General features: G+C 34.4%; 1 protein-coding gene across 1 annotated transcript in view; it reads left to right on the top strand.

The window, feature by feature from the left end:
- Positions 1-12921, top strand: part of LOC149552009 (Phototropic-responsive NPH3 family protein) — a 46488-nt gene that overhangs the window by 21443 nt on the left and 12124 nt on the right. The window contains exon 2 of the mRNA XM_089787489.1: positions 6711-6777. Coding sequence (XP_089643615.1) covers positions 6711-6777 — 67 coding nt within the window. The remainder of the gene's footprint in view (positions 1-6710; positions 6778-12921) is intronic.

Below are 12921 nucleotides of genomic sequence, written 5' to 3'. Positions count from 1 at the left end.
ATTTAAACCAGATATTAGTCATCTCAAATGTTTTGGATGTCCTATGTATATTCATGTTCCAAAAGATAAGAGAACAAAGTTAGAACCTTCAGGAAACAAAGACATTTTGGTTGGTTTTAGGGCCCATTTGGCAGCTGGAATTAGAGTGGAATAGGCATCAATAAATTCTAAAAATTTCTAGTCCTCCGTTTGGGTGCATCAGATTGGAATTCAGAATAGGAATACATATTCCAATTTTAAGCCAAAAACAAGCATTTTCTATTCCACCTAAATAGGTGGAATAGGAATACGTATTCGTATTCTTTTTTTTAATTTTTCAAATTATTCGTATTCTTTTTTTTTACTTTTCAAATTTGATGAAATGTTTGGATCCGTCACTGTCGCTGGAGATCAGAATGAGGAACTCGAGATCAATATTAGGGTAGAATGATGGTGCATTACCATTCCGCCATTTTTGGCTCAGTCGAGGCTGATTTGCAGATGAGATTGGCCGAATGAGGTGACAGAGAGACTGAAACGACATAAGAGGGCAGATCAGTAGAGAAGACAGCTTGGAAGATATTTTTGAGCTGGGTTCAGAAATGGGAGGCATGCCTTTTAAATAACTACTTTTTTTCATTTGAAGATTTATAACGAATTGAATGGATGTTGATGGTTAAGAAAAAAGAGTGGGATGATAGTTTAAAGAAATGGTGGAAGTTCTCAGTCTTGCATTTAATATTGCTTCATCATCTCATGCAGTGTAACTTCTTGAGAAAACAACTCTACGACTGAATCACTCTCCCCACGATAGATGGTTTAAGAGCTGCATGGACTGTAGTTGTGGCAGATTCACCGGAATCCATTCAACTCGGACTATTTCAACAGTGAAATTGCCTCTCTTGTTCGTGCTCCTTTGAGGAAAATGGTGGAAAGGCTGGGATCTCATTAGCCCAGATCGCAGCTGCAAATAGAAAATGCAAGAAAAATGTCCAAATAGTTGTGGAGTTTGCAAAAAATGGAGGAACATTGGACTGGGGTGTAGTGATTTTGGAATTATGGAATTAATGGCTTCTGATCTTGTTTATTATCCTAGATGGCTGCTATTTTCACAGTAGATGGAGCCACCATTTGCAGTATTTTTTATTTTGATTCATTGCACAAAATCACAAATTTAATCTTATTCTAATTTCTGTTTTGCACAATCAAACATAGGATAAACATATTCCCCATCAAATTTAGGGTGAACCAAACAGAGAATAGAAATACGTATTACCATTTTCTATTCCTGGAATAACAATTCCAGAATATGTATTCCTATTCCTGCAGCTAAATGGACATTATGTAAAAGCATACATAATTTATATTCCTGGTCAAAAGCATATTGAAATTACCAGAGATGTTTCTTTTGAAGATCTAGCTTGCAAAACATCTAAAGAATCTAATATGGAAATTGATAGAGAAGATTTTGAGCATTCTCAAGATATGGATGTGGCTGTTCTGGATTCCCCTTTAGAGATTTAGACGGAGGCTATGGAATCAGAAGATTCCGCCGATTGTGTTGGTCCTAGAGATATTACTGCTGGTCCAAGTAATGTTTCAGCCGATAGGAAGAGACCATTGTGGGCAAGGCATGCTATGCAAGAGGCTGAAAAATATGAAGCCCCACATGACACTTTCTGAGAAAGTAAAAGACCACATAAGTTTGCAAGATATGCTGCCTTAATGGGTCACATTATAGCATCCAAGCCTTCAAGTTTTGAGGAGGCTTCAAATTAGCAAGTGTGGAGTGATGCCATGATGAAGTATCAATCCATCATCAAGAATGATGTCAGAGGCATTGTTCCTAGGTCCATGGGTTTATTTTATTGTTTTCTCTAAATGGTTGTTTAAATAAAACATGTTGCTGATGGAAGTATAGAGAAATATAAAGCCCAATTTCTAGCTCGAGGGTTTTCCCAAAAGGAAGGTATAGAATATGAAGAAATCTTTCCTCTTGTAGCATGCTACACTTCTATTAGGACTACTATAGCTATTGCAGCAGTTAAGGGGTGGAAATTTCCTCAAATGGACGTGAATAGGGTAATCGAGGAAGAGGTTTATAATATATATTGAACAACCAGAGGGGTTTGTGTACACAATAAGGACTCACATGTATGCAGATTGAAAAAGGCTTTGTATGGCCTTAAAAAAACTCCATGTGCTTGGTATGAGAGAATTGATCATTACTAATTGAGCTTGGACTTTCTAAAGAATGATGCTGATCCAGACTTATAGTTTAAGGTAATTAATGATAAAGCCTTACTCTTAGTACTTAATGTCGATGATTTATTTCTCACTGGTAAAGATGATCTTATTTTTAAATGTAAGGAGTTAGCTTTTGAATTTGAGATGAAAGATCTTGTTCTTATGCACTACTTCCTTGGACTGAAGTGTGGCAAAGATCAGATGAGATCATTTTGAGTCAAGAGAAATATGTCATTGACATTCTGAAAAGGTTTGGTATGTTAGATTGTAAGTCCATGGTTATTCCTACGGAAGCAAATCTAAGAAAATTTCATGAGGTTGCAGCCACTTTAGATTTAGTTGATCCTACTATAGACAGACAATTAATTGGTTCATTAATGTATTTGGTTAATACTAAGCCTAATATATGTTATGCTATTTACACTCCAAGTCAGTTCATGTGTGAACCAAGACAAATTCATCTGATTGCAGCTAAGTACATATTGAGATATGTACGTGGCCATATGCATTGCACAAACTCATTTCGCCACCATATGGGTTTTGCAAGCTCACCTCACTATACAAGTTTTGCCAGCCATCATATGGGACTGACAAGGTCATCCTTACACCATATGAGTTTTGCCAACCATCGTACACAAGGCTTCTCTAGTTTCCACTGCCACATGAAGTTCTGCCACCGTATGAAATGTTCAAATTCTAGTTCCACTTTACAGATATGTGCTCATTACCACTGTATGAGTGTAGAAGGATCAAAGTTTTATTGCCATTGCATAGAAGCCTCCTCTACCCCTTGCCACCCTATGGTCCACACAATTTCTATTGTTTCAAACAGTGGCTGTGTATGTACTATGTATTATTGTGGTCATTCCAACTTGTCATCGTATAGAGTTTGATAGGGATTCCTGCGAGCACACGCCTACGACTTATAGGTGCTGCCACTATATGGAAGGTTGTCCCTCTTTAATGAAAGCCTCCAAGTGCTATCAAATCGATTCCAGATGTTTTCCTGCAGAAGGTTCATGTTGCCTTATGACCAAAGCATAACAGACTCAAAAATCAGTTACAAAAAGACAATCAAAAAGCATCTTCCAAGAAACAAATGATGATTATCAGTTTTGGAGACCCAAAATATATAGGAAACTATTGCAGCACTAGGCATAAAGAGGAAAAAGAGGATGGCAACAGGCAGTAGCTCAAAACTCAATATCTCAAGGCCATGAGTACAAAATGAGGAGAGAATTACAGTCGATTCTCTTACTTGGGAAGGGCTGAGTGGCATTGAGTCTTAAACCTGGTGGCATGAAACATATGAGAATAATGAAATGATGAAAGTATTGAGGCATGTGGCGTTCGACAAAGCAATTCAAATACCTATAACATCAAATAATTCAAATAGGTTCTAAATGCAATGGTGGTGTGCTACGATCTCCACACACACCAAACTACTATTCGTTATTGTGGCCAACCCCTACCATAATCTCCTTCCAGCCATTAGAGTTTACTTGAATATTTGGAATACCATGCAAAGGAGTAACAATGCCCAAGAAACCGTCCAAGAAGATGACCACTGATCAAAAGAAACACTTGCAGGAACGAGTATGTAGAAGTTATTGTTAGAGAAAGATTGGAATAGCATGTGGAATAATAGTAGTAATTGGTGCAGACCTTAAACATGTAATGAAAGCCCAAACCTATTGGGTTCCAAGTAGGGTAGATCAATTGTGATAAGGTGATATGGGTCACTTTCTAATATCCTCCAATATGAGGTCAAGGCAATGGGCTGCACATGGAGACCAAAAACTTTTTAGGTGCCTCTCCATCAAAAGTCTACATACAACAACATAACTTGTGGCATTTTCTGTTATCACTTGCACCACATTTTCTTCACCCATCTCATGTATGATTTTCTCAATAGCCTCACATAAGTATGTGACATTTTTCACATTTGAGGAATCATCAATGGACTAAAAAAGCATGTTGAATTTTGAAAATAAAACAAAATAATGACCAATGATCAATCAATACATCATAAATTAATCGCTTAATCAAAATTTAAATTATTCACTGCACCGAGGAAAGTTGAATGATCAATAACCTCCATAGGAAACAATAAAATTTACTAGTGCCTTATTCCTCCTATCAGTCTAACCATCTGTCATGATGGTACAACCCTTTTTTCTCCAAGACTCTCATTTGTACTTTAGCTGAACTTTTTTATCATCAGCCATTTCTAGCAAGAAGGGGTTATTTAACTCGGCATCAATAGAGTCTTTAAACCCCACTCCACAAATGGTTATGACATATATCATGCCTTGCCAGTAAGGAGACCTGTTACAAATAGATTAAGTAAGTATGTGTGGGGTCATTATAACAATTGATTATAGTTCTAAGTTAATCATTAGACAAAGCAAAGTTCAATTTCAAACCACGAATTTGAAAATTTTAAATTAAAGCAATCAATTAAATTTTTTTTACCTGGCTGCGATAAATGGAATGATGCAAAAGTACCAATGTCTGCAAATTGATTTTCTTGTAGCATCATGGACCTCCTTGTTGCAACCCATGCTTTCAAGTGAGGGCTATGCACTAGAGTAGTAGGTGGCACAAAAAGTTGTCCAATCTAGATTTTTAGATTCGAGGACCAAAGCTAAGGAATAAAAGTAGAAGCACTAGCACTAGAAGTACCAGTACGAAAGGGAGGTATGGAAGAACCCTCTCCATCATAACCTACATATGCAGATGTGGATGTGGGTGGATGGGAACCAAATATGAGATAACTCCTTCAATTATGTCAAAAACATTTTATATCTTGTGATTATGTATTTATTAATTATACATTATATATAATGTATATATATTTAACATGTCTATATGTGTATATTTTCTATAAAAAAAAGTGTATTTATTCAGTATTTGTGTAAAGTTTTGAATTCTCTCTATATTTTTTATACACATTTTCTGTATATTTATTCGATATATATGTAATACATAACCCACATAATTTTTTGTATATATTCTGTAAATTTGTATCAAATTATCTACATATCTATATAAATTCAATATACATGTAAATTCATAAATTCTGTATATAAATGTACATTTTCTGTATAAATCTATATGGAATACATATAATTTTGAAAGTTAATTTTTTCTTCTAGCCTTCTTCATTATTAAAAGAAAAGCAGGCATGCGGCTGTTTATTCATTCTATTATTTTTCTAGTGCAGTGTATTTCTTTTCATGTTCAATGTGAGAAAGGTTTCCGGTTTGAGAGTTCACCCTTTGGTATTTGCTGTTCCTATTTTCAGCAGTTTTTGTTTGTAGATTTGAACATCCAGAGATTATTGTTTTGATTGGAGTTTTCACGTTCGAATAGTTTAAAGGATGAATTTTCTGAGAGCATATTCTGCTTACTATGGTCCAAAAATTAACGTAATTTGGTGGGGACAGGTGCAGGACTTGTCAGAGAACCAATGCCATCAACTCCTGCATTTGCTAAATAGTCAACTGCCTTGTTAGCTTGTTTGAAAATGTATATTTGTGAAATGCTATCAAATGTTCTTTTTCCATATTTCTTGCTTCATTTAGGACTGAAGCAATCTTGCAATTGGTGTTGTACCTGTTAGCTATTAGATTCATGGCTGAATTTGATGACAAAATCCCACAGAAAACAACATGGTTAATCTCTGATGAGGCCACCACATCTTTTCTACTTGGACTATCTCTTGATACACAGTCAAAATCCAGTTTAAAATGGCTACATTATGTCCATTTACCAATGCCAATGATCACCTTGCAATTTACTACCACCCAAACATTTCATTGGGGCCTAATAAATTATATTGTTAGCTTTTTCTATATGAGCTATAACTTTTGAAGTCAGTTTAACTTCATACAAACTATGATTTTGGAAGGGGAGAAGACTAAGTTCCATACAAGTAAACGGACAAATTATGCTCAAAACTGCAAGGTAAATGATTAATGTAGAGATTCAAGAATGACAGATTGTAGCAAGCACCACTTTAAATTTCTGAAAACTATTCTAGACTTCTTTTTGAGTGTTTTGTAGCATCTCTTGTGTGTCAGTTAAAACTTTTATTATGTGCTAAATCTGAATGTGCTTAGATGCTTGGAAATTGCAATATTGCATGCTTTATACTTCCCTGTCACATTGATCATCTTCGGGTATAGAGTTTGTTTTATTTATTGTTCCATACTATCTGTATCACTTTTCTTTTTGTTTTTTTTAATATCTTGATTCTGAACTGATTTTTGTAGCAAAACACCATCTGTACCTGTCACACTGTAATAGCTTCAATGAGCATCTTTAGTAGTGGTTTTCTTTGTTGATGAAATTTGGTTCATATGCTTAACTAGATGCAACTTTTTCATTTTGCTTTAAAAAAAAAGTGTTTAGGTGCATTTTTGGTATCTTGGACATCTTCAAAGGTTTAAAAATGCTTATACACTGGCAATATATTACAGGATCTTTTCAGACGTCCCCAGTGATATTGTCATAGAGGTTGATGGTGTATGCTTTGCATTGCATAAGGTAAAATCTACATTGTCCCACTATAATGGAAATATTCCTGTTGTCTTGCTCCCCTTTCATGATACCAGAACTACTTGGATATTTACATTGTTTGCTTATTGTTCATATTGTATGAGACCTGCTTTTTGAAGTATCCATGTATACTAAATCAATTATATGATTCACAATGTTTTCATTTTGTGTCCGGATATTTTAGTTTGAAGTATTATTTGTATAATGCTTGAATACAATTCTTATGGCAATTATTAAAAGGAAATATTCACATGAATTAAGTGCTTATCAAGTAGCAGGTTAGTGCTGGTTTATTAAAGTGTAGTTATAGTAAATTTCATGAAAGCTTACAACCACCATAGTTATAAAAGAGTATGTAAGATAAAAATAAAGGAACATGCAGGCTGACACCAATTTCAGGAATAGTAGATCTTATGTAATCTTTCACCCTTTCAACTGACACAAACTCACTAGCAAGACTAATAAGACAGCCTAAGGCCATATACTGAAGTGATTAATAATCAATATATAAAATTAGCTCTTTGGGGCTAAAGATGGTGGCATGGAGCAAAACAGAAAAATTTAGTTACGATATACTACGTTCTATTGGACACGGAACAAAATAAGGTGTGATAAATATTGCAACATCTGAACAGGCAAAGATATGGCGAGATAATGCTCTTATATTTGTAATGAACAAGATTAGGACATATAGATGCTGGAGATCTAGAAGACTTAAGTAAGAATTCCTATGATTAGAGACTAAGAATCATCTTAGCCAATTTATTTAGCTGAATAAAATAATTGGACCCCCATTACAGAGGTAAAATATTAGCATATATGAAATCACAAGAAGAGTTGGTCATATTCGAGAACAGTTCAGTTTTGTAATGAAAATGGTTCATATCCTTTTTGTGTCATACTGCCTTTCTTAATTACAGCAATGTCATTGTGCAAATTTATCACTTAAGCACTGCTAATCTGGCATGCACCAAATGGTGTGGGTATTGGTGTTCAACATACAACTTGAAAGGAAATCTCATTTGACGAGTCAAACCAGGAGAAATCAATCAGGATGGCACCATGTTTCATATGCCATTTTGGATGGTGCATTCTAGGATTGCCATTCTAAATGGCAGTTTCTGATGTGAACCAATATGTGGGATTAAAGAAGGTTCACTGGTGGTTAAGGTCATTCCAAGATCATCACACTTTCTTTAGAACTTACGGTACCCATTTCATCTTTTGTCAGCTGGGAAACTGAGTCTAAAGTCACTGAAGGTTGTACTACCTAGCTTTGTAGGTAGATTTTCTGGCCTCGATGACTTCAAATGATTGATGATGATGATCATGCTAAAATTAAAAGCTCAAGAAAATAAATTAAAAAAGCTAAAACTTTGAATTGAACTTGAAACTTGACAAAATCTTGGAATATACAATTTGACTTTTGGAAAATAGTAATACATAAATAAAAATAAATAAATTTAAATGACATTTTAAAATATAGTTAAATCACATGAAAATATTATAATCTTCCATAGCTAGGAATATTGTTCAAATCCACAACTATGGAAAAAATTTGAAATGTTTTTGGGGAAAAAAAATTTATTGCTAGTTGGAGATTACTTAGGGAAAACAAATGTTGCAACACGTTGGCAAGTTTTTCCAGGGACTTGCCAAACATTTTTGCTCGGAGTTTATGATTATCTTGCAGGTTTGTAAAACTATATCAAAAGCACCTTGATTGGAGGCCAGCTAAAAACTTCGAACTGGCTAAATTGTGATAGCCCAAAAAATAACTTGTATTTGGAGTACAGACCCAGTAAAATTTCTGGCAAATAAAAATAAAAATAGAACTATGAAGAAGTATTTAGAATAACAATAAAATTTCTGGAGTTTTGAAAAGCTTATCTATACAATCATACATTATATAGATTGTTATGAAAAATAACAATAAAATTTCTAGAGTTTTGAATAGTGCATGACAACTATGAAGAATGAATTTAGTGATTTTCAGTTTCTCATCAAATATAGATCAACAATTGCATGTCATATACTTCATATGCTGAAATTTAAAATTATTGTATAACTACAATACAACTACAATTCCTTTCCCCTCATAGTGGTGGTCATCCTTGAACTGTAAGGTAAATTTGCATCATCCTCTTTAGAAATGAATGAATCATGATGTATGCGATATCCAAGTGCTTCTACTTTTTCTGCTATAGCTACTTCCTTTTCGAATTAAGTTAGAGCTTTGTTAGAAAACATGACATCCACATGCTTGGCAATCCAATGTGAAGATGGATCAATGCCATCTGAGTCAATGACACCATGAGACTCCCCTTTTGAAGCATGTATTTTATGAATAAAAGGTCATCAAAGCACATTTGGGCCAATTTGTTTCTCTTCTTTGTGCAAATACCCTTAAACAAGCTACAATTATGCTCATTCCTAGAAGCATTATAGGGTTGGCACAAAACATTAATAGCCAACCTTTCAAGTAGCATAATCTTCCCACCACAAATCTTTGAATAAGACATTTGTAGTATTAAGTAAATCATTGTAACGTTAAGCTAAATTGCATTTATCAAATAATTGTGCAACTAAAGGACTCAAATTTTTTCCTGGGCTACTAGATTTTTTAAAGGTGAAGAAACAAGCTCCCACTATGTAGCCTTGTATACCTTCAGCTCATTTAGAATTTAAATGGCAAGGCTTTTGTCAAGTTGTAACGTCCCTTCTCCAAAGAGAAAACAATAAACTCGTAATATTAAGCTATCACAAAAATTAAATACCAGATAATAATTGTAAAAGCCATTGATAATACATAATAATTATGTACTATGATTAATATCTACAATTAGATAAGTTAAAATTAATATTTAAATTTATCTATTGACAAAACATAAATAGTACTAATAAAATTAAATAAGTAATATAGAGATATTAAATAAAGAAATAAATGAATAATATTTATTGTGAATAAAAATAAAAATAATAAAAATATTTTAACTATAATCTATTATTAAATGATGATCCATACCATAATTATTATGTTTAGATTGTTGGGTGGATATTTTGCAACTGACAGTTTTGTGAAAATCCAATCGCAAAATAGGTAGACCAGTCACAAGATATGAGACCATGAGACCAAGTCTCTCCTACATTAAAGGGAAGGCTCCCCCTTCTCATTGTTCCTTGGGTCAACTCAAGGTAAGCAAGAAGTTGAGAGATTTTGTAAGGGTTGTTACCAATATTCTTTCCTCTTAACTTTTAGGAAAAAATTCACTTACCCACGTAGCGAGTAATGGCCAATATGAAATCTCTAACTACACTTCTATCTAGTAGCTAGAAATGGTGATACCCATAAACCAACATCAACTGAAAGGCTGATTGAAAGCGTATCGGTTAGGCTCTAAGTCCTATTTGTTTAATTTATAAGAAAAATCACTACCATTGGGGCGCAAAGACTTCCAGAAGTAGTTGATTTCTATTTTATAAGAAAAACCTCTACCATTGGGGCACAAAGACTTCTAGATGTAGGGGAATTCTAACTTTTTTTTTGTAAATTTGAGATGGTAACACAAGCTATAGTCAAAGCTTCTAGTCTATGTATTACTATAACCGCTCCTAGTCAAAGCTTCAGCTCCGATTGCTTCTTTAACTAACCATGCTCTATTATTAACACACAATAATAACATGAATCAAAGACAATAAGCACAAATTACAGTCGAAGCTTCTAATTTGCTTTATCACAATTGCTTCCAGTCAAAGCTTCGAATCCAATTGCTTCTTTTATTCACTTTTCTTCTAAATTTGTACTACACAATCAAAGTTATGCTTGCACAAGTGTGGCAGAGCTTTCTTGCATAGAACAAAAGCTAGATTTTACAATGAGAGGGCACTCCTTTATATAGGCAAAGTAGTTGAGAAAAAGATGGAGGAAAAAGTGGGAGCAACTCAAACAACTTTGACCGAGTCTAACTGAAAGAGAAATGATTGGATTACATGTCATTACACATGCAATTCGTATTACATATAATTACACATTTTCATGCAAAACATCCTCTTCAATTACAAACATGAAAGAAGACGAAGAAGAAAGATGGAAGAGAATTGAAACAATCCTAGGGATTGTTTTGAAGGACCTTGTACTTGGCGATGCAATCTCAGATGATAACAGGATCGGGAGTTCCTATATTCTAGGGATTGTTCTGAAGGACCTTGTACTTGGTGATGCAATCCTGGATGATAACATGATCGGGAGTTCCTGTATTTTGTGTCACTGCATTCACCTTGATAATCATGGTGTTACGTCTTTTGATAACCTCTGAGTCTCTTTGATGAATTATCTGTTGTCATTTGAAATCTTGATGGGATCAAGCTTTTTCTCATTCAAGTTGTCGTGAACTCTCCTTTGTAGATTGACACATTCTGGAGTCTTCGACACTTTAAAGACCTTCTCGATGGTGTTTGGATTTAAACTTGAAACAACTTTCCATTAGCACCTTTAGCTCTTTTTTTTTTTTGAAACAACGTGCTTGGCGCATTCCCACATGAACTCAGTTTCTCGGACAACTATTGGGAAAATGGAGACCAAATGAATTATCGCTTTTTTGATTCAAAGCACGCCTTCTTGATTGGATGTCTTCATTCTTTATAGAAATTCTGGCATATCTTGACCAGCTGTAACATGAAAGTTTCAATGGGATTGAATCCATCATTGGAAGATATGGATTTTGACTCCATGAGAATATTGGCAAAATGGATGTCTAAGGAACAGTATATTCAAAGTATTGATTAGATACTCATGTAACATATGTAATGAATTGGATGTGATATGGAAAGTACACGTGGAGGGCTAAAATGGGACTTAGGAAGATGGATGACATGTGAGCAATAATGGATTTTTGTGGGTATGGCCAAGAATGCAAGCTAGGATGCATATGGATGTGTGCAAATGATAATGTTTGACTTTAAAAGTGTGACCTTTAGTAAAAAACGGGTTCTCAAGATGCAATTACATGTAAAGTGATTTACATGTAGTTATGACTTGACGCAAACATGGAATTAGGTTCAAAAGATGAGATTACATGTAAGTGGGTTTGGAAAATAGGTTTATATGTAAATGCATATGAATGAGGATGGAAGATGAGATTACATGTAATTGTGGATGGAGAATGAGATTATATTTAATTGCATGTGGAGAATGAGATGCAGTGTCATGACATGGAAAGTGGAATTATATGTAATTGCTCTTGAAGTGTAATTGCATATAACAGGAATGGATGCAATGTGCCTTGGCATGTAATGATGAAAATGGAATGAAATGATGCACTTGCATGAAGAGGTGGAAGGTGGAGTGAAGTGAAACGTGCTCAAGTTCTTGGGAAAGAACTCGCAATTTCTTCCAAAAGAAGAAAAACGAGAAAGCAAGCAAACAAACAACGAAAACAAGCACAAAACAAACACATGCCTTTGGTTTTAAACTCATAAACATGTCAAGAAACAAGTTGCTTTCAATTGCAATTTGGAATTTGGAATTTGGGGAAATTCCAAACACTTAAAAATGAATGTTTTTATCCTATTTAAAGAGAATTTGCACTTTACATGGTATACATTTGGACAAATGTGCAATAACATGCCATAATATGCATGGAAATAGCAAGATAAGCTTGAATTGATGAGCAAGTTTGAAAATGTCCACTTGGAGGTTATGAGCCAAAATAGCAAGATTTATAGATTTTGAAGACCAATTCTTCCTCAAATCTGAATTTTCAAACAACTTTTTGACTTCTTCTGATCTTGCATTCAACAAATATTAATGAGCAATGAAGAGTCAAATTTGACATGAGAATGCCAAAAGCGTGGTCTCCAAAGGCAATGCCATGCATTAAAACTCAAAAACAACCCCTATTGATCCGAAGGTATGGGTTGAAAATGCCTTTTTTTTGAGTATTTTGAACAAAAACGTGCCCTTTTCATGCAAAAATCTGGGCCGTTATTGCAAAAACGTGGCTCACAAATGCATATAAATTGATCATTTTTGACTTGTGAATGCAAAAATGACTTCCCCAAATGCTAATAGATGGATCCAAATGCAAAAATGTGGCTTCAAAATGCATAAAAGCGGATTAAAAACCCAATTTC

Source organism: Cupressus sempervirens, chromosome 6 (genome assembly GCF_028749045.1).
Source record: "Cupressus sempervirens isolate cs-2001-9-10 chromosome 6, ASM2874904v1, whole genome shotgun sequence".
NCBI lineage: Eukaryota > Viridiplantae > Streptophyta > Pinopsida > Cupressales > Cupressaceae > Cupressus > Cupressus sempervirens.
The sequence above is the reverse complement of the archived record's forward strand: the minus strand, read 5'-3'. Positions and strand labels throughout refer to the sequence as shown.